At 41.5% G+C, this 26,866-nt stretch overlaps 1 protein-coding gene across 4 annotated transcripts; it reads right to left on the minus strand.

The window, feature by feature from the left end:
- Positions 1-2,234: 2,234 nt before the first annotated feature.
- LOC123651305 (GTPase IMAP family member 5-like) lies at positions 2,235-20,440 on the minus strand. 4 transcript variants are annotated; one of them, XM_045572374.1, is made up of 4 exons: positions 20,430-20,440; positions 10,009-10,194; positions 4,914-4,962; positions 2,235-3,669 (listed from the first exon to the last, which is right to left on the minus strand). In XM_045572374.1, exons 3-4 carry the CDS (start codon positions 4,954-4,956, stop codon positions 2,807-2,809), a joined length of 906 nt encoding a protein of 301 aa, XP_045428330.1. In that variant the 5' UTR covers positions 4,957-4,962; positions 10,009-10,194; positions 20,430-20,440; the 3' UTR covers positions 2,235-2,806. The 4 variants fall into 4 exon arrangements, with proteins under 4 accessions (XP_045428330.1, XP_045428331.1, XP_045428332.1 ...); XM_045572375.1 differs by lacking the exon at positions 20,430-20,440 and adding an exon at positions 6,356-6,427 and having other exon boundaries at positions 10,009-10,260; XM_045572376.1 differs by lacking the exon at positions 20,430-20,440 and having other exon boundaries at positions 4,914-4,959; positions 10,009-10,260.
- Between the last annotated feature and the right edge of the window lie 6,426 nt (positions 20,441-26,866).

Consider the following 26,866-nt stretch of genomic DNA (forward strand, 5'->3'; position numbering starts at 1 on the left):
AAAGCCAACCCAGCTATCATACCATTTCATATCTAACTTTATTAGCCCATAACTTTAAAGCAGCAGGACTCTTACTTTTATTAATATCACATCCCAAACAATAAATACCTAATAGTAAATATCCAACAAGGTTCACAGAACATCCCTATCTCTTAAATGCTTGTCACTTTGCCTAAATGACAGTGTGAGTGGGTGGGTGGGGGGACAGATGTCTCCCTAGTTTCTGTGAAAATGCAAATCCCCTTCTCTGAGGAAACCTCCTAAACTTGTTTTCCTTCAAGGTCACAGCCTGGGTAACCGAGGGCAGGGTATTAGACAGAAGTAAGAGGGAGGCCAGAGCCAAAGAATGTCTCAAACATCGTGCATGCCTTGAATTCAACCTTCACGGGCTTCTAGAATTACCCACAAGAAAGAATCCCAATGCTGAGAGGCACACGGTGGGTGGGAAGATGTGTTTGCTTCTGTGCCAGTGGCTGGTTTTCACCCTGAGCCCAGCCCTGTGATGGAGACAGAGGGCATGACACCCTAATTAATCACAGATGCTCTTTCTCCTGAGTCTTTTCCTTTTTGTTCTCAAAAGGCAGTTATTACTCTTAGTCACCTCAGGCTAAAATAAAATATCGTAGACTGGGTGGTAAACAACCAACATTTATTTCTCACTCTTCTGGAAGGTCTAAGATCAAGGTTCCGGCAGATTCGGTGTGTGGGGAAGCCTGCTTTCTGGTTGTTGTGTCCTCATCTGTTGGAGAGAAAGCTCCACTCCCTTCCTCTTCTTCTAAGGACACCAATCCCATCACGTGGGGGCTCCAACCTCCTGACCTCATCTAGCGCTTCCACCTCCCAAGGTCCCAGTTCCAGATGCCAGCATATTGGGGACTGGGGTTTCAGTACATAAGATTTGGGGGTTCTAACATTCGGTCCACAGCAATTACACATTATCTTTTCAGGTGCTCTGACAGGTGGAAGAGAAAAATCTAACTCTAGGATCATCCTCACTGAGGCTTGTCTTAGTGGGAAAATCTGGACGAGGGAAAAGTGCCACTGGGAACAGCATTCTCTGCCAGCACCCCTTGTCCCTGGCCTCCCTTAGCCTGAAGTGTCTCAGTGGGTTCCCAGCAGCTCCAGCACCATCAGTGTAGGGAGCCCCTGCTGAGCCCGTGTGCTCTCCCTTAGGCCAATGTCTGACCTCCAAATCCTTTCTCTCACACCCCATTTTCCTGCAACTCCATCATCTATCACACAGTTGCTTTTGGAAGCAGGAACCTTGCATCATTTCTCTTACATACCTGGTGCCGAGCAGAGAAGCTAACACTCAGTATTCGTGAAATAAATGACTGTGCAGGTGGACTGAATTAAGTCCAGGAAGGGGGAGACCTAGGCAGCTTGGACAGTTTGGGAACCGTGTTGCAGAGATGGTCCCTCTCCAGAGAACACAAGTTCCTGAGGGTGTACAGGGTTTGAGGAGCTTGTACATAACACTCCTGTGGGGGTTTAGAATCAGTAATGTACTACAGCTGGTCAGATCAAGGCAACACCTCTGTTACCAGTAGAAGTTTGGAGAATGACAGCTGGGTGGCACCATTGCGTTCCTAAGACTCATCCCAGACTTAATCATTTAGCCATGCAGCCACAGGCTGTCTAGGACACTGCAGATCTCCAGGACAGGGTACTAATGAGGAGAGAAAGGGGGTGGGTGGGCCAACAAAAGAAGGAGAGGGTGAGGCAGGGGCCACCTGGGACTTCATCTGGCTTCCCATTTCCACTAATTTCATGACCTCTGCCCAGATGTCACCCCAATGCCTGCCCTCTTCCCTTTGCTGCTGTGGAAGTGTGGAACACCCCTCCCTCCTCGAGTTCCCATACATGATTGTGCGGACTTTGGGGCTAAAGAAGCTGCTTTACAACACAGCTCCACCAACAACGGGAATTTTCTGTAAACGGGAATGGGACCACTTGGCCTGCCGCCAGTTTTACAGCCTCCCAGTTAAGAAGGAAGAGCTTTTAGGTATTTAAAAAGTTGAAGAAATAAAAAGAAGAATAATGTTTCATCATTACATAAGTAAGCCAAATGAAATTCAAATTTCAGTGTTCACAAAGTTTTATGGAATTCAACCTCACACATCACTTATATCTTGTCCATCCACCATTTCCTTTGTGAGTGACTGAGATCATGTAGTCTGCTGAGCCTAATCTACTCTCTGACTCTGCTCTATGAAATCCCAGTTCCTTTCCCCCCCCCAACCACTGTCTCTGCTTTCCTCAAGTCCACACCCCATCCCACCTCTGTGGCCATTTTCTCTTCTCCTCACATGTCCATGTCCCCTCCCACCTTCCTCCCCAGCCCCCTCATGCCTCCAAAATTCCCCCCAGAACATCCTCTCTCAGATGGGGATGGGGATGGGTGTCATCCCTTTCAGCCTATGATGAAATCAGAGCACATTTCTGAATAATATAAGGAATTCTACATCCAGCTTCTAATATAATGTATATCTTTCCTCAATGTGTAATATCACAGTCGACTCACCTTCCTTCGTACAAAACCCTCCCAAAGATTCCAGGATTGTATCTAGCTAAGTTATTATTTACTTCCATGATTTTTAACAAAACAAAAAAGTATTTTTTCTTTGGATTTTATTTATCTAGAAGCACTAGGAGAACATTAATGACATGTCTAATGCAAGGAAGAAAAATTATAACTGAACTTAAGCAAAAAGCGAATAAGTTTCTTACAAGCATAGACAGAGATAGTGAGTCTGGGGAAAAAAAAAAGAAGCCAATTGTATTGATAGAAGTCAGCTGAAAGTGCTTAGCGTTCTTTAGTAACACACAAGCTAATTAAAAGGGTAAAAAAAGTCAGAGTGCATATCCCAAGGAAAACAGATAACCCAAGGTTAGAAAGCACCCAGTTTTTGACTCTGAGGAGCACCTTGGACAACCTGTGACTCTGGGTCTCTTCAACATGTGCTCGCACCTTTAACAGGTAGATCCTGCGCTCTTCACAGGTGCCACCTTCCCCTCTCAGGAGCATCTGTGCATCAAAGTAGAGGTCGTTACTGTAGAAGGTGCCCTCGTGCTCTCTCTCCAGGCTCTCGATCACAGCCATCAGCTCCTCCAGCTGCTCCCTCTGCTCCTCCCCGGTGGCCCGGTTGTTGAAGCCACAGTACCTCCTCCCACACTTCTGGATCAGGCTCCTCAGCCTGTAGTTGTCCGTATTGACTATATACTCATCCAAGGATTCACCCTGTAAGTCCTCCTTGTGGGTGAAGAGGACCACCACATATCTCATGGCACCTGGCCCAAAGACCTCCTTCACCCTTTTCACTGCCTTTGTGTCCTGGTCAGTGAAGCGCCCCAGCTGTGTCACCAGCAGCAGCACGTGGGGCCCTGGGGCTGAGAGCAGGTAGCAGTCCCCGATGTTCTTGTACATCTCTTGGTCTGGGGACTTTTCATCAAAGATGGAGGGTGTGTCAACCACCCAGATTTCCCTACCATTCCACGTGCCTGTGGCCCCCTGGCACTTCCTGGTCACGGTCTGGGGACTCAGTTTGGACTCAAACTTAGCCTGGCAGAGGATGCTGTTTCCAGTGGCACTTTTCCCGCAGCCGGTTTTGCCCACCAGGATGAGCCTCAGTGAGGACGATGATGCAAACTGGTTATTTTCTACACTTCCTGAAAGAGAAAAATTGTGTCCTACTAAGATATTGCTGCAGATATTTTGATCATGGGCCATCATGGTATCTCATTAAATCTGTGGACCTCCCTCCCAGGAAACTGTCATATCTAAATACACAGCCAAATTTGCTGACAACTGGGTGAGGTTCTTGGGTCATAGAAAGTCTACATCGAAAGCCCATGTTGGACCCAAGAGTAAGAACTGCTACACTGACGAGGATGCTCCAAGACCTTAACCCTGACGAGGGAAGATACAGTTTTTTTGAAAGTATAGTGGTCCTTGTGTTTCTCCAGGGATGGTGGTTAGGCCAGTTTCATGCTAAATAAATGTGAGGTTAGGAGGAGGCAGAGGATGAGAACTCACACATGGGAAAATATTACCACCTCTTTTTCACCCACAAATTCCAGGCACTCATGTGTAGAAGTGCTCAAGACATTCATAAACCTCAGGATGAAAGGGAGCCACAGATGAGATCTCTCACCAAGGACCAGCTGAGATACCTGGGCCTTAGCTCTTTGAGTGGGAGTTGGATGCTTGAAATTGAGACAGCAGGAAGATCAAAGATAATGTCAAAGGCAAAGACAGGAAGATGACTCCCTATGGGTGGCTGAAGAGGATGGAATTTAAGACCATTAGTAGTATATGTGATGGAAAGATCTCCTACTTGGTTGATTGAATTATAGGAAGTTAACAGAAATGATGCTGGGAAGGGAAACTTTGAGCCAAGAGCTAAAACCTTCAAGGGATGAAGGAAGATGAGAACCGATGTTCTAGAATTCTTATGAGCCCAAATGGATTCCAAATTCACTGTAGGCTTCTAAAATCTATTATTTTATTCCTACTCTGTGTTGGTTCTCCCTTTTCTGCAGGGTTCTAGGATGTTTTTGTAGAAAACATGATTACTAAAACTCTCTGGAAAACTTTTCCATTTCTTCAGCTCAGAGCAGACAAGGAAAGAGAAAATTTATTCATAATACAGTTCAAAATCCTGCAACTTCTGACTTGAAGTTTCATTTCCACATTTCCCGCATGATGTGTCTGGAGAGCATTGTATTGGGGGATCAGGTGTGTGTGTGTGTGTGTGTGTGTGTGTGTGTGCGTGTGTGTGTGATGATGGTTGGAAAGGTAAAGAAAAAAATGAGCATTATATTTTTTTTCTTCAGTTTAAAATCACTGGGTTTCTGTCACTGTGTTTGAGGTAAGAGACTGGTGCCTTTTAAGAACTTGGAGGCTTTCTTACCTTTATCCATAGTTCCATATCCGTGCTTTGGAAATCCTTCCATTCTCTTCTGGAATAAAAACAGGAACAGAATAAAAAACAAGTATCTAATACCCTTATAATTAAATACCCAGTTTTAAATAACTGAAAAGGAGCAAAGAGAAGGCCAAATATTATAGTCATTTGTGCAACTTGGGCAGGAAGCTGCAGTTTAGCACATGCCCAGTAAAGTTTGGGTGACATAGGGAAGGTACTTGCTTGTCAGTCACAACTAGGAATGAGTTGGGCAGAGTAGGCATTGCCTCTGCAAGCATCAGGAGATTTGAGGTACTTAAGCTCTGAAACAAAAGTGTAGCTCCATTGCTTCCTCCTGAAGCTTGACTCCTGGCCTGGGGACTCTCAGGGTCCTGATCTCTTGCATTTGCCATGTAGCTCACAGCGATGGGGACCCCACACAATGGACTGATGGACTGCAAATACCTTAATGCTGTGCCGGACCCAGTCCACCATAGAAAAGAATCTTTGGACACTGACTTTGCTTCTAGCTCTACTGAATCCTCAGCTGCACCTCTTCCAGAACTGGATTGAAAGAAATGGGATTGAAACCCAAAATATAATTCCATGCAAATAAAAATCATTCATCCTCCTGTGTGAGTCTCAGGAAATTCTTTTTGCACATCTCATCCTCCCTCTGAGGCCTCTGGAAATGCTTATTCCAGTGGTGCCCCAAGAACCTCACTCCCACAAGCAAAGGAGAAAGACAATCAATGCAATTCTCTCATGAGAGCCCACATGGGGGTTGGTAAGGCCTGAGGTCACTTCCAGTTCAGACACCTAATGCTACTTCTCCATGAGGAGCCATTTTCATTGTTAATTTCCTAACTCACATTATATTTGCAAACATCAATAAAAACTTTCAGCAAACCAGGTGATGCTAACACATTGCACTGTTCTCACAAATGCTTGGTGGCTTTTTTTGGTTTTGTTTTGTTACTTAACTTACAGGAATGTAGCAAATGTTTAAAAACAATCATTTGCTTATGTCCCTCTAACTGGGAAAGGCATGGAATGAAGAAAGCATTCTTTTATGGAACGAAACATAAGAGTGGAACATTATTTTATTTCATTTTATTTTTTTGGAATCAAAGTAGGCCAAATTTCTGGAAAAAGTAGATCCTCTCATGTCAGTTCTGGAAGGATTCATGTCCCAGATCCAACCTTCCCCTGGAAAGGTGCACTGTACTTTTCCTCTTGGCCACTGGATACTCATATGACACAAAGAGTGCTGGGCACTGGAAAGTCTCATTACTTCAAACAAGCCAATGCCATTTATAGCAAGGCAATTTCTTCCTCTGTTCTAGAAAGTTTGTGGTTAGTCCCCTGAGCAGTTGGTCACGAGAGAAAGGGGTGACATGTCCAAAGAGAAGGAATCAACAGTGAGGACAAATTCAAGAAAAACTCACTTCCTGCTCAATGTTTAATCAAATGTTTTTCCTGGCTGGCTTTGTGGCCCTTCTCTTCCAGTGATCACCATACTGTATACCAGTAGATTTAAACAGAAATTGGCACAATCATTGGCATCAGTTAGCATAAATGTCTCATTCAAATGAGGCATAATATTGTGTCACTCATTTTGTTGTTAGAAAAGACAAGATGTTACATACCTAAGATGTGGTTGTATTTATTTATTCAGTTTTAAATATTATGCAGTTATGAAACAAGTTTTTAAGTGAACTTATAAAACAAAACCACAATTTGCAATGAACAAATGTAAGTATTTTGGCATTTTTACTGCAGCTATTCTGTTTGATTAAAAAGCTAACTCATTACACATAGAATTTCATTTATGTTTTTTTGACTCCCTAGTCTCTTTCACCCTCCCTGTGCCCTTCAAAGGCAACCAATATTCTGAGTTTGTATCACTATATATATATATATATATATATATATATATATACACATACATACCTGTATCTATAGGTTATGTGTAATACTGTTTCTGCATTTTAAACTTTTACATAAATGACATTATTTGTGTAACATTTTATCCAGTAATATTTTTAAAAGAAGGTTCAGATATTTAAAAATATATATTTTTGTTAATTTCAGAGAGAGGAGAGAGAGAGAGAGAGAGAGAGAGAGAGAGAGAGAGAGAGAGAGAGAGAGAGACTGAAACACCAATGATGAGAGAATCATTGACTGGCTGCCTCCTGTATGCCCTCCACTGGGGATCAAGACTGCATGTGCCCTTGACTGAAACTGAAGCCAGGACCCTTCATCATTTGAGGCAAAACAGATAGGGCCAGTTACTTTTTAAATATGTGTTTTTATTGATGAGGAAGAGAGGGAGAGAGAGAGAGAGAGAGAGAGAGAGAGAGAGAATGGGAGAGAGAGAGAGAGAGATAAATTGATGTGAGAGAGAAACATTGATTGGCTACCTCCCAAACATGCCCCAACCAGAGATTGAACCCAGGTATGTGCCCTGACTTAGAATTGAACCTTTGACCTTTTGGTGCATGGGAAATGCTCAACAAACTGAGCCACTTTATTAACACACATTTGAGCTATCTCAAAATACATGCTTGCTGCAAAACAATCCCCACTTACTACATATTTCTGTGCAACAATTGACCTGGGATAGACAGCTCCCACCTGACAAGATACTGTCAGTATGACTCAAGAGCCCTGTGCAAATCCTCACTGACAGCAGCCCTGTGTGAGAAGTCCCCAAATCTGCACTTGCACTTGGCGATGTTCCACTTTTAATATTTTTTTATCACCCTTATGGGCATTCATAAGGATGTCTTCATCCATTTACACTTGCATTTTACTGATTACCACTGAATTAAAAAAGGGTGTTTATAGTATGTTTGATATTTCAGGTTGTTTCTGTTATATAGAAATAATGCTTGCATGTTTTTCTATCCACTTAGGATTTTTGGGGGCCTCCTTAGGAAAACCACCCATTTTCACATCATCAGATGTGAAACTTCCTTCTTTCCTCTTCTCCTTTCTTTTACCCTTTCCTCCCCCTTCTAGCCTCCCCACTTAAGCCCAGAGAGAGCCTCTCCTCACCACCCTCTCTTATACCCTGTCCTTGACTCTGGAAATTATACTCTGGCTCTTGCTAAACCTGCTCCAATTCTATGACACCTTTTCTACTTTAAATGACCTTTTGTGAGGTTTGGAAACCTCAGAAAATATGTTTGAATCCATCTCTGGCAAAGACGATGACAATGGTGACCATGTTGATAGTGAACTTCATCATTGTAATAACCCTCTGTGTGGCCACTTATAACTTTCTAAGTTCTTTCCTAGCCATTATTTATTCTTCTCCTAAATTATTATAGTTTTAAAATTTTGATTAAAACATTAGGAACCTGAGCAACAAATGACCCTTCCAAGGTCACACAATTGTCTTGGAACTAAAACTGAAAAGCAGCTCCTCTTGCCAGCCAATTCTCCTTGGTTCCACAGGAGGAAATGAGATTAATCCAAATAAGTCCACAGCCTACTGGACCCCACATACAATGTGGCTGTCCCATGGTCAGGACACAAACTGAGGCTGACAGGCTGGAAGCCTGTCTTGATACCATCAGAGACAACTGTACTGTGAAATCCTGAATGCATGCTTTTCAAAAAAAAAATTATTCAAAGAGATAACTGCAGGGGCTGCAGGAACTGCTGTGAATTGAAGCATTTCAGTGTAAACCAATCTGATGTTTCACTGACTTGATTATCAGTGTGACCCAAATGGAGCGAGGTGCCTGACACAGAAAGTCAATCAAACTCAGGTTGCATTAGCCAAGATGCAGGGCATTAGTTCTCCTGGACCCTCTTCTGAATGTGTCAGGTGGCAGGGGAGACTTGTGTCCACAAGGGAATGGGCTTTTAGGCAGAAATGACCAAATAGCAAAGTGTACTGAGTGACAAAGGATGTTGATGGAGAGGTGCTAAAATGAGTCACAGACAAAATATTAACAGGACTGAATAAAGCCTAAGAAAAGACTGGGGGAAGCATGGCAGACCTGCAGGATTGTGTTGCAGGCCAACCTCAGAGCAGGCAGAGGTGTCAGTGTAGGCAAGAATGGGAGGATCAATAATGGAGGCAGATTCCTTCTCTAAAAGGAAAATTCTACTCATCTTCTCCAAAATGGGGCCAGGTATCACCAGAGAGTGGCAGGCAATGTGCAAGCTGAAGTTGTAACAGCATTGACAGGACACTAGGAAGGTCTGGTTCAGACAGGGGGATGAAGGAAATGAATATAATGTACTTGGATTTTATAATGATTTTAAGATTACAAGAGCCTGATTTTATCATGATGACACCTTATTGTATCAAACCATGAGAAAGCAGGCTCCCTTCTGCTGTTTTAGGAAAATTAAACTATTTCTTGTCTGCCTTGTTCATAATAATCAATATATTTCTTGTCTCCTTCACTCACCTGCCACAGTCACCATATTTCCAGGTATTACAGTCCCCTGTTTTCTAGTTTAGTTATTGCGATTTCTGGGTACTTCTCTCACATAAGGCTCAGCAGACAGTGGGATTGTCCTTGTGTCTGAACATGAGTCTGTTCTCCATGTAGCTGAGCCCTATGTAATGTCACAGGAAAGGTGTGGGCTATTTGGGGGAGAATAGAGTCGTTTCCAGAAGGACAAGGTCATGAGACAATGGGGTCTCCTGTGGAACACGTGTGCAGTGGGGTATGGTTAAGAAATTAAGAGGGATAAACTGAGAAGCATCCCCCCACCCCCAAGCTGGGCACCTGGGGAGGCTCATCCATCAAGGGGGATGAGAATGATCCCGAAGTTGCGTGAAACCCTGTGAGACTCCAAGAAGATCCAATGGGCTAGCGGTAGGCAGTTAGCTGGAAAGCCTGAAGCGCTGTGGAATGTGCTGGGCTGTGGGCTCAGGGCGAGTGGTTCCCAGGCCTGTTTTCCCCACTACACACCCAGTGTTGCTTCCAGCGCACCATCATAGCTTCCTTTCACCCATGGGTGAGCCCAGAAGTAGGGTAACCTGGGTGAGGTCACACCAGCAGTGAGTGGCTCTGAATAGGCTGTGGGATCTCAGACTCCCTGGGTGGTGGGACCCTCTCCCGCCATCTCTTACCTTGTGGGGCACAGCAGGCCAGTGCCTGGCGGCCTAGAGAAGGTGCTGGGCGGCCTAGGAAGTATGAGCTCTTGCAGGCAGTGGACTCGGAGGAAGCAGGCAGATGCAGCTAAACTAGAGTGCTGTGGAGGCCAACTATTCCAGGACACAGCTGCTGGGAATGAAGAAAGGAAAGGAATGTGGCCTCTGCAGACAGGAACAGGCCCTCTGGGAGGGTGAAAATTGCTATAAACAAGACCCAGCCAGCTAGAGGCTGAGAGGCCAGTGCTTGTCCCCTTATGGGGCGCTTCCTACAGAGCCTGCCAGCTACCAGGCACCTCCCATTTCCTTTTTATGACTTGTTCAAACAAGCAATATGTGGAGGAAGAGGCTATGCAGGCAGTTACAGGACCTCCTCCCCCATCAGAAACAGCCCTGTGACACAGGAAAGTTCCCATGTGGCACCCCCTCCCCAAAACCTCCTCAGCACTCATCTCAGGAGCACCTGCCTAACCCTACCACCCATGGCCCTTCTCTAGGCTCTGCTTCTAGAATGTTCCTGCTCTCTAGGGACAGGCACTGCTGGTCCACAGAGGGCCTGGAAGACCAACTCTAAGGACATGACTTTGATGGGCTCCCCAGACGCAGGTGCTGGCTGCCACTTCTATGCCATGAGACAGAGCAGCCTGTGGGGCTCATAAGGGCTGGAGCCTTATGGGTGGGCAACCGGGTAAAGGGCTGTCATTCCTCTATTTGTCAGCTGACCGCACATTTAAAGCTGGAGCAGTGAGCATAGAACAATTACCTTGCAAAGCGAGATGGGAACACAATATGGGCTTAGACTCCCATATTCTGTTGGTCAATTTTAATAGTTTTATTTGGCATATTTGTAAATCAAGGAAGCTCTTCTTATAGGTGCGGTTTTATACTGATCATTAAACAAGAAATTGATTTATAGCACCAAACCACTGGATTTACGTAAGTGAGGTCAGAGGGCCTAACCTTGAACTCAGGAGGAAGAAGTCCTCTCAGCCACAGCCTGAAAGAACACTTCACTAGATGGAATGGTGGATTGCAGCTGTTTTATAATAAGATGCTGGTGCTAGACAGTTCAGACAATGGTCAGAAGTCCGTAACTCATTTCCCACACATTTGCTGATCCCATTTTACCTGCCAGGCACTGTGTTATCTAATGGGGACAAAGATGAAAAGGTCAGAATAAAAGTATCTGAAAAAGAAAATCACTAAAGAAATGCTTTTGACCACGAGGTGAAACAGTTAAATCTCTCTAAAGATATATGCTTCAAATTATTGAGAGCACATTATGAGAATCAGATTGGGGATTTCATATGACATTTAGTCCCTCCCTTTGAAGTTTATATAAACACTTGCCATCATCATTATAACATTTTCACAGTAATAATCCTTGAGCACCCAGACTTGACTCATCTCCCCAAGTCAACTGACAAACAACTGGGAATTTCATGCCACTCTTTGTGCCATTGCCATCCCCTGATGGCAGCTGAGAACTTTTTATCAGTAAGCAAATGCCAAAATATTGAAAAACTCAACAATTTAAACAGACAGGAACTATAGTCATCTTTGTATTATCAAGTGTACTAAAAAGACGTGAACTCTCCAGAGCTAAAGTTCTGGTACACTTAGTCCCGTAGCTTTTGATTATTTGGAGTTTTAAAATTTTTATTTTCCTAAGATGTTTCTTCACAATAGAATTTGATCTCTGAGGCCCATGTACATTTTTAGACCTAACATAGACTCTTAGTCACGTGATACCAGACTAGGGACATTTAGCGAGATACAATTCAAAATACTCTTGGGATTCCGTTAATTCAACAGGACCATGTTCACTCTTAACTCCATCAGAAAATGTCTTAATTTAAAAAATATCAAATATTTTAAACTATGCCATTTCTTTTTGGAATTGATCAAAATAGTTTATTTTGTTTTAGTATAATGATGTAACCATCGTCTCAAAGAATTAATTAATAATATTCAAGGACATATCTATCTATATAATAGAGGAATATTCAAATTAGCTGGGACACTGAAATGTCACAACCAAATAGCAGGGACCTCAGGCTGCTTGGTGCTTGGCCAGGGCAAGGGACCTCATGCCATGCCCTTGCCCCATGGGGCTTGACAGGGGCTTCAGGCTGTGCGCCCACCTGGAGGGGCTTGAAGAGGGACCTCAGGTTGTGATCCCAGTCCTCAGTGGAGGAGGGTCCATCCATCCTACTACTCTAGGAATCAGACTGATAAAAATTCCAAGGTCACAGCTGACCCCATTGGTCTCTGTACAGGATCTCTGTCCATTGAAGAGCAGAGTAGCATTTTGGGACACTCAAGAAGGAGTAGTCTGGGACAGTAAAAAACACCCATCATATTCCCTGCAACTGAAATAGCACCAACCCCACCTATAGCCCTGTTAGAAACAGACTCTTTAAAAAAATATATTTTATTGATTTTTTATAGAGAGGAAGAGAGAGGGATAAAGAGTTAGAAACATCGATGAGAGAGAATCATCGATCAGCTGCCTCTTGCACCACCCGCCACTGGGGATGTGCCCGCAACCAAGGTACATGCCCTTGACTGGAATCAAACTCGGGACATTTCAGTCCACAAGCTGACGCTCTATCCACTGAGCCAAACCAGTTTCGGCAGAAACAGACTCTTGAGTGATTAAGATTGATAGATGGTAGACGGGTAAAGAGGGCAAGACCTGTGAAGACAGACATAAGCAGTGGACTTGGAGCTTCAAGTATGGTCCTAACAGCCAAAGGACAGTGCCTGACAGTGATTAGCACCTACATACCTACCAGGAAGCCAGAATTGGCAGACAGAACAGAAGAGTGGGTCCTATGCCAGCTCCCTTGGGGCATTAAAACTTGGCTGATGTGAATGACACTTCATTTAAAAAAATTTCATTGTTTGTTTTATCTTTTGCACCTTTTTCTTTCTCTCTTCTCTTTTTCTTATCCCTTTCCTTTTTTTCATTTAAAATATTTCTTTATTGATTAAGGTATTACATATGTGTCCTCACTCCTCCATTAGTTTCCCCCCCACACCCCCACAACTCATGCCCTCATCCCCGTGATGTCTGTGTCCATTGGTTAAGCTTATATGCATGCATACAAGTTCTTTGGTTGATCTTTCCCCCTTACCCTCACCCTCCCCTATCTTCCCTTTGAGGTTTGAAGGTCTGATAAATGTTCATCAGTTTATATTGTTCATTATATTCCATAAATGAGTGAGATATGTGGCATTTATCTTTCTCTAATTGGCTTATTTCACTTAGCATTATGTTCTCCAGTTCAATCCATGATGTTGCAAGTGGTAAGAATTCCTTTTTTTTTTTTTTTTTTTTTTTTTTTTTACCACAGCATAGTATCCCATTGTGTATATGTACCACAGTTTTTTTAATCTACTCATCTGTTGATGGTAAAAACAGCACTTAGGCTGTTTCCAAATCTTAGCTATTTTAAATTGTGCTGCTATGAGCATAGGGGTGCATATATTCTTTCTGATTGGTATTTCTAGATTCTTGGGGTATATTCCTGGAAGTGGGATGACTGGGTCAAATGAGAGTTTCATTTTTAGTTTTTTGAGGAAATGCCATACTGTTCTCCACAGTGGCTGCACCATTCTGCATCCCCACCAGCAGTGCATGAGTGTTCCTTTTTCTATGCCTCCTCACCAGCACTTGTTGTTTGTTGCTTTGTTGATGATAGCCATTTGATAGGTGTGAGATGGTACCTCTTTGTCATTTTGATTTGCATCTCTCTGATAACTAGTGACTTTGAGCATGTTTTCAAATGTCTGTTGGCATTCCTTCTGTCTTCTTTCAAAAAGTATTTAATTAGGTCCATTGCCCATTTTCTCATTGGATCATTTATCTTCTTTTTGTTAAGTTGTATGAGTTCCCTGTAAATGTTGGATATTTAACCCTTATCAGTGATTACATTGGCAAATATGTTCTCCCATACAGTGAACTTTCTTGTTGTTTTGTTGATGCAAAAGCTTTTTATTTTGATGTAGTACCATTTGTTTATTTTCTCTTTAGTTTCCATTGCCCGAGGATCAGTATCAGTGTTGAAACTGCTTTGGCATGTCTGAGATTTTGCTGACTGTGTATTCCTCTAGTATTTTTATGGTTTCCTGTCTTATGTTTAAATCCTTAATCCATTTTGAGTTTATTTTTAGGTATATGGTGTAAGTTGATTGTCTAATTTCATTTTTTGCATGTATTGCATGTCCAATTTTCCCAACACCATTTGTTGAAAAGACTGTCTTGATTCCATTTTATGTTCATGCCTCCTTTGTCAAATATTAATTGGGCATAGTGGTTTGGGTCGAAATCTGGATTCTCTATTCTATTCCATTGATCTATATGTCTGTTCTTGTGTCAGTACCAGGCTGTTTTGAGAACAGTGGTTTTGTAATAAAGCTTGATAGCTGGTTCTGAGATCCCCCCTACTTTATTCTTCTTTCTTAGGATTACTGCAGTTTTCAGAGTCTTTTTAAAATTCCAGATGAATTTTTGGAAAGTTCATTCTAGGTCTGGAAATATGCTTTTGGTATTTTAATGAGGATTGCATTGAATCTGTAGATTGCTTTGGGTACTTTTCTCCTGTTTACTTTTTACTATTTTCTTTCTTTCCTCCTTATTTTAAAATTGATCTTCCCTATCTATCTGCTTTATTGATTTGTTATTATTTTAGTTTCTATTGTTTTGTTCATATATCTAATTTCCTCTTCCCTGCTCTTACACAATTTCCCTTCTCTTTTCTTTTTTTCATATATATATATATATATATATATATATATATATATATATATATATATATATCTCCTATATAATAAAAGCCTAATATGCAAATTGACCTTACTCCAACACACAAGATAGCTGCTCCCATGTGGTCAAAGATGGCTGCCCCCATGTGGACACAAGATGGCCACCACCAGATGGCCAGCAGGGGAGGGAAGTTGGGAGGGATCAGGCTTGAAAGGGAGGGAAGTTGGGGGTGACCAGGCCTACAGGGGAGGGCAGTTAGGGGCAATTGTGCATGCAGGGGAGCAGTTAGGCATCAATCAGACTGGCAGGGGAGTGGTTAAGGGGTGATCAGGCTGGCAGGCAGAATTGGTTAGGGGCAATCAGACAGGCAGGCAGGCGAGTGGTTGGGGGTCAGCAGTCTTGGATTGTGAGAGGAATGTCCAACTGCTCAATTAGGCCCAATCTCACTGGATCAGGCCTAAACAGGCAGTGCGACATCCCTTGAGGTATCCCAGGTTGGAGAGAGTGCAGGCTGGGCTGAGGGAACCCCCTTCCCTCCCAAATTTCAAGCACCAGGCATATAATACAATGCAATACAATACAATACAATACAATACAATACAACACAACACAACATAACATAACATACTATAATATAATATAATATAATATAATATAATATATATAATATAATGTTTATATAATATAAATATATTCTCTCTTCTCTTTATATTTTCTTATCATAATTTTTTAAATTGTTTCACATACTAAATTTAGGCCTATCTACTCTCTCCTCTATTCTTTTCAAATTTTTTTCTTTCTTGTCTTCTCATTTCTTCTCTCCCCCTTTATTCTAAAATGTGATCCTTCCCCTACTTTTCTAATTCTTTTTTTATTTTTCTTCTAATTTTTTAATGTTATTTTCTTTCTTTAAGCTCTCCATGTACAGATTCTGCTCCCACTTTTTCTGGGTATTTTTTTTGTTAGTTCTTTTTTGTTTGTTTTATTGTGTTTTCTCCTCAGATTTCTTTCCCCCTCCCCCAATTATTCTTGTTCTCTTTTCTCTTTTCTAATTTCTTTTCTCTGGTGGTCACTTTTGTTGGGGCTCTAGGGGTCTTATGTACATTCATATTCTGTTCCTTCTATGTTGTGTCTACTCTCATTGTATATTGTGCTGTATGTCAGCACTTCTACTATGGCTGGCTTGATGTGGCAGGGAGTAGGCATATAATCAGACACCCTGATAGGAGGCAACCCATTAATGTAATGAGACAATAACATTCAAGACACAAACAGAGCAGGATAACCTGAATATCTCAATTAGGAGGCCTCTTTAGAAAATAGCCCAGGAGACCTGAGAGATTGAACCACTGGGTTCTGCAAAATATCTACTACATAGCAGAATCCAAAAAATCTGGGTGGCATAGCAGTTGGATCTAATACATAGAAATAAATACAAAGGATCAGCAAAAATGTGGAGGAAAAGAAACAACCACAAATGAAAGAAAAGGAAGAATCACCAGAAAAGGAACTAAATTAAACAGAGGCAAGTAATTTGTCAGAAAAAAAATTCAGAGTAATAGTTATAAGAATGTGCAAATGTCTGGATGAAAATTACATGCAATTCAGTGAGAATTATAAGGAGCTGAATGAGAAATACACTAACATGAGTAAGAATCAAGGGGAAAAGAAGAATGACATAGCTTTAATAAAGAACACATGGAAGGTTTAAACAGTAGACTAGAAGCTGAGGACTGAATCAGTGAGTTAGAAGACAAGATATAAAAAAAAAATCCAATCAGAGCAGCAACTAGAAAAAGTTAAAAGGCAGAATGAGAGTCTAAGGGAACTTTGGGGCAACATAAAATGAAAAAGCATTTACAAAATAGGGATGCCAAAAGAAGAGGAGGCTGAGCAAGGACTAGAAAATCTGTTTGAAGAAATAATGATAGAAAACTCTTCTGATTTGGAGAAGAAAAAAGTCACACAAGTCTAAGAAGCACACAATCCCAGTCAAGATTAACCCCCCAAAACCTACAGTACCAAGACACATCATAATTAAATTGGCAAACTTAAAAGACAAAGAAAGAATATTAAAGACTGCAAGAGAGAGACAGAAAATTATCTACAAGGGATGTCCTATTAAAATATCAACTGATTTATCATTAGAAACACATCAAACCAGTGAATGGCATGAAATATACCAAGTGATTTAAAGCAAGGGACTGGCTCTGACCAATTTAGCTCAGTGGATAGAGAATTAGCCTGTGGACTGAAGGTTTGATTCCAGTCAAGGGCATGTGCTTGGTTGTGGGCACATCCTCAGTGGGGGGCATGCAGGAGGCAGTTGATAGGTATTTCTAATGTTTCTCTTTCATTGATGTTTATTAACAAAAAAGGAAAAGCAAGAGATTGAATCCAAGAATACTCTATCCAGCAAGGCTATCATTAAAAATTGAATGTGAAATCAGGAACTTTGCAGACAAAAAAGGCTAAGGGAGTTTATTACCACCAAACAAGTAACTCAAGGAATGCTAAAGGGATTGTTGTAAAAAGAAGAAATAGAAAGAGCTGAAACCGGTTTGGCTCAGTGGTAGAGCATTGGTCTGTGGACTGAAAGGTCCCAGGTTCGATTCTGGTCGAGGGCATGTACGTTGGTTGCGGGCACATCCCCAGTTGGGGATGTTGCAAGAGGCGGCTGGTCGATGTTTCTCTCTCATTGACATTTCTGGCTCTCTATCTCTCTCCCTTCCTCTCTGTAAAAAATTAATAAAATATATGTTAAAAAAATAGACTGCCTTAAAAAAAAAAAGAAATAGAAAGGGAAGAAAGAACACAGGTGGAAACAATAAAAATGGCAACAAATACCTATCTATATTAATAAAAGCCTAGATGGGTGGCAAGGGGAGGGAGGTTGAGGGCAACCAGGCCTGCAGAGGAGGGCAGTTGGGGGTCACCAGGCCTGCAGGGGAGGGCAGTTGGGGGCTATCAGGCTAAAAGGGGAGGACAGTTGGGGATGATCAGGCCGGCAGTGGAGGGAGTTGTGGACGATCAGGTTGGCAGGGAAGGGCAGTTATGGGCAATCAGGCCATTAGGGGAGGGTATTTGGGGGTGATCAGGCTGGCAGGTGAAGGCAGGTGAAGGCATGTGAAGGCAATCAGGCCAGCAGGGAAGGGCAGTTGGGGGTAATCAGGCCAGCAGGGAAGCAGTTAGGGGATGATCAGGCTGGCAGGTAGAAGCAGTTAGGGACAATCAGGCAGGTAGGCAGGCAAGTGGTTTCGATGGTCCTGGATTGTGAGAGGGATGTCCCACAGGGATTGAGCTTAAACTGGTAGTCGGACATCCCCTGAGGTTCTCAAATTAGAGAGGGTGCAGGCCGGGCTGAGGGACACCCCCCTCCTCATGCACAAATTTCATGCACTGAGACTCTAGTCTGTATATATAAAAATCTAAGCGACTGAACAGTCAAATTACTGAACAACTGGTTGACCTGTCACTATGACAGCACTGACCATCAGGAGGCAGATGCTCAATGCAGTAGCTGCCCCCTGGTAATCAGTATGCTCCCACAGCCAGCCTCCTGTGGTTCTTCCCCCTGCCATCTGGCCCCTATCAGCCCTGTCTTCCATTCTTTTTAGCCATCTTAAGATCATTACTCTGAATTCTTGCTCTGGTAGGTTGCTTGCCTCTATATCATTTACTTCCTTTTCTGGTGAAGCCTGCTTTTCTTTCATATGCGGGCTGTTTTTTGGTCTCCCCATGATCTAGGATGTCTGGTTGTGTAGTTCTCTCTCTCCTGCTTTGATTTAAAGGCACAAAATACAACACAACCAGGTACAACACACAAGGCACTGAATAGAAATGTGTTTCCAATATTAATAACCACCAATAAGGGTGACTAGAACCCAGCTAACAAAAACATACAATCAAACAAAAAGCATAGGCAAATCAATCTTATAAAAGAAAAGCATACAACTTCAGTAAAGTTAACATTCAACATACAACTTCAAAGAGTTAGAGAGAAAGACTGTTTTTTTGTTGTTGTTGTTTTTTTTGTTTTGTTTTGTTTTTAGGACAACTGCGAGGGAGGTGTGAATGGGTTTGGAGCAGGTAGTTGGAAATTAGATATATACAAGTAGGGTGAAATTTTAGGAGGGGGTAGACAGAAGGAATGGGGGAAATCTAGAGCAGGAAAGGGTTAAGATAAACAGGGTATCAAAGGAAAAGATTGGAAAGAGGGTGAAGGCATAAAGGTAGGGTTGAGATAGAATAAAGCGTTGGAGAAAGAAGGATAGATAAAGACTGTAGAACAGTAATCCTTTTCGCTGAGCAGTGGGGCAATCCTGTGAGGGCAGGTGTTCGCGCCGCCTGGGATCCTCGTTCTGGGGGTCACAGATGCTTGGTGGTCGCTGCGGCTGTGGATATTCAGGCCTCTGACACGATCCTATCTTCCTCTCAAGATGGCGAGGTTTCCCCGTCCAAGCCGGTAGGTAGCTCTGGGCAGGGACACAGCCCTCGTGGGTGCTTCCCTGTGAGGGGCACCTCTGTCAGCAGCCCCCTAGCAGTTTCTTCTGGTGTTCACTGTCTCCCAGCTTGCCGATAAACACTCACAGCACAAGACCCTCAGTTGCTCTCTCTTTCTGCTTCGTGAGAGGGCTCAGAATCCGCCCATCTATTCTTCCGCCATCTTACCTCCTCCCCCTATCAGCCCTGGTTGCGACTGGCCGAGATGGCCCAGATTAGCACTGATCACCGGCCAGGCCAAGGGACCCCATCTGTGCATGAATTTATGCACCAGGCCTCTAGTCAATAATAACATTAAATGTAAATGGATTAAATGCTGTAATCAAATGGCATAGGGTAGCTGAATGGATAAAAAAATATAACCTGGCTTGGCTCAGTGATAGAGTGTCAGCCTGGGGACCAAAGGGTCCTGTGTTTGATTCTGGTCAAGGGGTTGTACCTCAGTTGCAAGCTCCTCCCTAGCCTGGGCCCTTGTCTGGGTGCATGCAAGAAGCAACCGATCAATGTGATTCTCTCACATTGATGTTTCTCTCTGTCTTTCCCTTTCTCTAAAAGATCAATGGAAAAATATCCTCCAGTGAGGATTAACAACAACAACAAAAACAAAAACAAAAACAAAAAGAAAACATGAACCATATATTATATATGCCCTTTACAATAAACCCATCTCAGACTAAGGAACTCTACACAGACTGAAAGTGAAGGATGGCAAACTTTTTTCAGGCAAGTGGAAATGAAAAAAAAAAAAAAAAAAAAGATGGGGTAGCAATACTTATATCTGACAAAATAGACCTTAAAATGAAGGCCATAACAAGATACAAGGCCCTAGCTGGTTTGGCTCAGTGGATAGAGCATCAGCCTGTGGACTGAAGGGTCTTAGGTTCGATTCTGATCAAGGGCACATGCCCAGTTTGTGGGCTTGATAACAGTAGAAGGTGTGCAAAAGGCAGCCGATCAATGATGCTCTCTCATCATTGATCTTTCTGTCTATCTCTCTCATTCCCTTCCTCTCTGAAATCAATAAAAAATATATTAAAAATAAAAAAACCCAAGATATAAGGAAGGTCACTTCATAATACTAAAGGGATCCATACAACAAGAACCTTTAACTCCGGTAAGCATGCACCCAATCCAGGAACATCCAAATATATTAAACAAACAAACAAACAAACAAACAAACAAAAAACGTCTGGAAGATATCAAGGGAGAGATCAACAACAATATAATCATAGTAGGGGACTTTAATACCTCACTGGCATCTCTGAATAAATCTTCTAGACAAAAGAAAAATCAACAAGGAAACAGCAATCCTAAATGACACACTAGATCAAATGGAATTAAATTACATTTTCAGAACATTTCACCCCAAAGATACAGAATGTAGATTCTTCTCAAGTGCAAATGGGACATTTTCAAAGATAGACCACAAGCTAAATCTCTACAAATTAAAGAAGATTGAAATCATATCAAGCATCTTCTTAGATCACAATGGCATGCAATTAGAGATCGGCTACAGTAAAAATGCTCAAAAACAATCAAACACATGGAGACTAATAAGTATGCTATTAAATAATGAATGGGTTACAAAGAGATCAAACACTAAACAAAAAACATTCTAGAAACACACAACAATCCAAAATCTATGGGACACAGCAAAAGCAATCCTGAGAGGGAATTTCATAGCACTACAGGTTTATCTAAAAAAACAAGAAAAACTGGTAATAAGTTATTATGTACAACTCAAAAAAATTATAAATAAAACAATAAGAAAAAACCCCCAGAGTAAATAGAAGGCAGAACTAAAGATCAGAGCAGAAATAAATGACATGAGACCAAAACAACAATACAAAAGATCAATAAAGCTAAAAGCTTGTTGTTTGAAAGGATAAACAAGATCTGTAAACTTCTAGCCCCACTCACCAGAAAATAGAAAGGACCCCCCCCCCCAAAAAAAAAAATCAGATATAAAAGAGGTTAAGTAACAGCTGATCCAACAGTAATACAAAGGATTGGGGGGAAAAAAAAAATACTATGGCACTGAAACCGGTTTGGCTCAGTGGATAGAGCATTGGTCTGCAGACTGAAAGGTCCCAGGTTTGATTCTGGTCAAGGGCATGTACCTTGGTTGCGGGCACATCCCCAGTAGGGGGTATGTGGGAGGCAGCTGATTGATGATTCTCTCTCATCGATGTTTCTAACTCTCTATTCCTCTCTCTTCTCTGTAAAACAATCAATTATATATATATATATATATATATATATATATATATATATATATATATATATACTATGAACAACTTTATTCCAGCATACAGGACCACTTGGACAAAATTGACATATTTCTAGAAAAATACAACCTTCCAAAACTCAATCTGGAAGAATTAGAAAACCTGAATGTGGGGAAGTAAGGGACTTGATTAGCAAGTCTGTAATGAGGAAACTCCAAAAGGACCCTCAGGGGAAATTGGCTGATGGCAACCATTCTGTCTTGACTTTTCCAAACAAGTCAGAGCCTGTGAGTATTTACTGGAATCTTTATGCTTAGTCTTCAGACATCCTCGCTTAAAGGACACTCTAGAAACATGTGTCTTCTCAAGGATGCTTACCCTACTGATAGAATCTAATAGTTTAATTTAGTTCAAGCGACTGTTACAATAAAAGCCTGAGGAGGCAGGTGAAGAGGGCTGTTTGGTCTCTCTAGCCAGGTAGTTCCTTAGCCATTTCTTTCACAGAAATGTGTGTCAGAGTAATTATTCATCCATTCTTCAAGGTCTGCTGGTCAGCCCTGGCACTTGAATAGGTCAATAACTACTGATGAAATTGAAGTAGGAATAAAAAAACCCTCCCACCAAACAAAATCCCTGATCTGGATGGTTTCACCGGGAAGTTTTACCAAACATTCAAAGAAGAAATAACATTTGTATTCCTCAAACTATTCAAAAAATACAAGAGGAAGGAATACTTCCAAGCTCTTTCTATGAGGCCAGCATTACCCTAATTCCAAACCCAAATAAAGGCATTACAAAGAAAGAATACTAAAGGCCAATAACCCCCATAAGCAGAGATGGTAAAATCCTAATTTTTTAAAATATATTTTATTATTATTATTATTTTTTTAAGCAAATTAGATTTAGCAACACATTAAAGAGATCATACACCATGATCAAGTGGGTTTCTCCCCTTCTCCCCTCGGGGATGCAAAGCTGGTACAATATTCACAAATCTATAAAAGTGATACAACACATAAACAGATTGTAAGATAAAAGTCACATCATCACATCAATTGATGCAGAAAAAGTGTTTGGCAAAATCCAACATACTTTTTGGATAAAACTTCTCAGCAAAGTGAGATTGAAGGGTTCATAACTTAACATAATAAAAGCTAGGTACCCTAAACCTACAGCCAACATTATACTCAACTAGAGGTCTGGTGCACAAAATTCATGCATGGGGAGTATGTCTCTCAGCCCAGCCTGCACCCTCTCCAATTTGGGACCCCTTGAGGGATGTCTGACTGCCCGGTAGAATTGGGCCTAAACAGGCAGTCAGACATCAATCTCACAATCCAGGACTGCTGGCTCCTAACTGTTCACCTGCCTGCCTTCCTGATTTCCCCTAATGCTTCTGACTGCCAGCCTGATCACCTTCTAACCTAGGAGTGTCGAACTCAATCAGAGAAGGGGCCAAAATCTAAAATCCAGCCTAAATCTCGGGCCGAATGGTTTACTGAACAGTCATAAACTGTCATTGTGATGGAAACGCAGCGGAGTGCAGTGATGACAGTGCGGTGTGGGCCACATTGCAAGGCCTGGCGGGACGGATTTGGCCCGCGGGCCTTGTGTTTGACACATGTGCTCTAACCACTCCCTTGCCAGCCTGATTGATGCCTAACTGCTCCCTTGCCAGCCTGATTACCCATAACTGCCCTCCCCTGTAGGCCTGGTCAACCCCAATTGCCCTCTCCAGCAGGCTTGGGCTCCCCCTCCAACTTCCCTCCTCTACCGGCCTGGTCACCCCTAACTTCCTTCCCCTGCAGGCTTGATTTCCCACAACTGCCCTCCCTTGCAGGCCTTATCCCTTCCAACGGCCCTCCCCTGCTGGACAGCTTGTGGTGGCCACCTTGTATGTTGCAGTGACAGTCAATTTGCATATTACTCTTTTATTAGATAGGATGGGAAAAGCTAAAAACATTTATCCTAAGTACAGAAACAATAAGCTTTTGGATGTCCTCTTTCATCACTCTTATTCAACATAGTACTGGAAATCCTAGCCATAATGATCAGACAAGAAGTAGAAATAAAAGGCACTGAAATTGGAAAAGAAGAAGTAAAACTCTTATTATTCACAGATGACATAAAATAGTTGTAAATAAAATACCCTAAAGACTCCAAAAAAATGGATGGGTTTAATAAATGAATTCAGAAATGTAGCAGGATACAAAATTACAACCAAACATCCATAGCATTTTTATATAACAATAATAAATTGCTAGGAAGAGAAATAAACAAACAAAAAAAAACACAACAATCCCATTTACCATTGTATCAAAAATAATTAAAGTTATGTTTTTGGAATTAAGATTATTTTACTTAGGAATAAAATTAACCTAAGAGATGAAAGACTTGTACTCTGAAATCCACAGGATGTTGAAAAAGGAGATAGAGGAACATATAAAGAAGTGAAAGAATATACTATATTCATGATTTGATAGAATAAAAATAATTAAAATGTCCATACTACCCAAAGCAATCTACAGAGTCAATGCAATCTCTATTAAAATAACAACTGCATATTTCACAGATCTAGAACAAAGACTCCAAAAATTTATATGGAATAAAAAAAGACCCCAAATAGTCACAGCTATCTTGAGAAAGAAGAACAATGTTGGAGGAATCACAATACCAGATATCAAGTTAGATTACAAAGCCACTGTGCTCAAGATTGCCTGGTACTCACACAAGAACAGGCATGGAGAGTAATGGAGCAGAACAGAGAACCCAGAAATTGACCCAAGTCATTACACTGAGTTAATATTTGACAAAGGAGGAAAGAACATGCATTGGAGCAGAGATAGTTTCTGCAATAAATGGCATTGGGAAAATGGGACAAATACATGCAAGAAATGAAACTAGACCATATTCAAGAAAAACTCAAAGTGGATAAAAGATTTAAATGTAAGAGGTGAAACCATAAAACATTAGAAGAAACCATAGGTAGCAAAATCTCAGACACCTCTCATAGTAATATGTTTACCGATGTATCTCCTAGGACAATGGAAACTAAGGAGAAAATAAACAAATGGGACTATGTCAAAATAAAAAGCTTCTGCACAGAAAAAAAAAGCCATCAACAAAATGACAAGAGAACCCATTGCATGGGAGACCATATTTGCCAATGATGCATCTAATAAGGTGTTAATATCCAAAATATATAGGAAACTCATACAACTTAACAAAAGGAAGCAAACAATCCAATTAAAAAATGGGCAGCGTACCTAAACAGACACTTTTAGAAAGAGGACATACAGAAGGCCAAGAGACATATGAAAAAATGTTCAAAGTCACTAATCATCTGAGAGCTGCACATCAAAACGACAATGAAATATTACCTCACACCTGTCAGAATGGATATCATCAACAAATCAACCAATAAGTGTTGGCGAGGTGTGGAGAAAAGGGAACCCTTATACATTACTGTTTGGGAATGCAGACTGGTGCAGCCACTGTGGAAAACAGTATGGAGTTTCCTCAAAAAATTAAAAATGGAACTCCCATTTGATCCAGTGATTCCACTTCTAGGAATATATCCTAAGAAACTAGAAACACTCATCAGAAAGAATGTATGCACCCCTATGTTCATAGCAGCATATTTTACAATAATTAAATCTGGAAACAGCCCAAGTACGCATCGGCAGATGATTTGATAAAAAAACTGTGATACATTTACACAATGGAATACTACCTGACAATAAAAAAAGAAAGACTTCTAACCATTTGCAACAGCATGGATGAGCCTGGAGAGTATTATGTTAAGTGAAATAAGCCAGTCATAAAAAGATAAGTATCACATGATCTCACTCATATGTGGAATCTAATGAACCAAATAAACTGATAAACAAAATAGACCCAGAGACATAGAAGCATGATCAGACTGCTGAACTTCAGAATAAAGGCAGGAGAGGGTGGGTGGGAAGAGATCAACCAATGAACTTGTATGCATATATGCATAACTCATGGACACAGATAATGGGGATGGTAAGGGCCTGGGGTGGGGGATGAGAGCAGATGGGAGAGGTTAATGGGAAATAAACGAGAACCTATGTCATACTTTCAAACAATATAGATTAAAAACATTTTTATAAATTTCAGAGAGGAATGGCAAGGAGAGAGAGATAAAAATATCAATGATGAGAATTATTAAATGGCTGCTTCCTGCATGCCCCCTACTGTATACCTCCTAACCTGGAGCCCACAATCCCAGCATGTGCCCTGACTGGGAACTGAACCCTGACCTGATTTATATGATGACATTGAACCACTGAGCCACACCAGCTGGGCCATCAGGTTTAAAAAGAATACATATTTGCACTAGCTGGTTTTGCTCAGTTAGAACATTAGCTCTGGGACTGAAGAGTCCCAGGTTTGATTCTGGTCAACGGCAAGTACGTTGGTTGCAGGCTTGATCCTTGGCACTGGGCTGGGGCGCATGCAAGAGGCAAACAATCAATATGAGATGTTTCTCTCTGTCTCTCCCCCTTCCTTCCTCTCTCTCTAAAAATAAATGGAAAAAAATATCCTTGGGTGAGGATTAACAACAACAACAACAACAACAACAACAACAACAGACATATTTGTGCTTATTTCTAGTATCCATTTTGTTCTATGAGTAAATGACTCAATTTAAGTCTTCTAGCTACGGGAGAAGCTCTTTCTCTTTTTAAATTTTCTCCAATTGGCTTTTCTAGCTATTTGCTGCTGCTAGTTATCTCAGTTGTTTGATGCCTTTCAGTGTCTTTTTCATGCTTGGTTTTATTCTCTATCTCATGATATTGACCAAGAAAAGTGGTTTTGTGCTCTGCTTCCTGTTTTGCAGCTTTTGGCCTCACTGTCCTTTGTTTTCTAGGCGACTGTGTTTGAGATTGGCTTATACTCTGCCTTTGTGGTTTCAGATTCTGGGTGGCTTCTGGTGTGGTTTGAGACTAGGGACTTGTTTGTTGCTCAGAGTTGCAGTTCTAGAGGTCGTTCCAATATGGGTTCCTCGCTGTGCACTTCACTAACAACTGCTGGATAAGTGACCAAGTGCATTGGAAATACTCTGTTGGAAAATTTCTGCAGGGAAAGGCTAGCCTAATGCAGAACCTTGTACCTGGTGGCACACTAACAAGTTGCATTGAGCTCCTCCCATCTGGGCACCAAGAGAAGTATGTAAAAGTAGAGGCCACTGTTTTGGAAATAAGTTTGTGTTTTTTAGCACTCCACACCAAGCTTTGTCTTAAATTTAGAATCAAATAGCAAGAAGCAACTAGCAAATTGTTGCCTTGAAAGAAATTTGGCTATAAGGCCA

This window comes from Pipistrellus kuhlii, unplaced genomic scaffold, assembly GCF_014108245.1.
Source record: "Pipistrellus kuhlii isolate mPipKuh1 unplaced genomic scaffold, mPipKuh1.p scaffold_m20_p_47, whole genome shotgun sequence".
NCBI classification, from domain to species: domain Eukaryota; kingdom Metazoa; phylum Chordata; class Mammalia; order Chiroptera; family Vespertilionidae; genus Pipistrellus; species Pipistrellus kuhlii.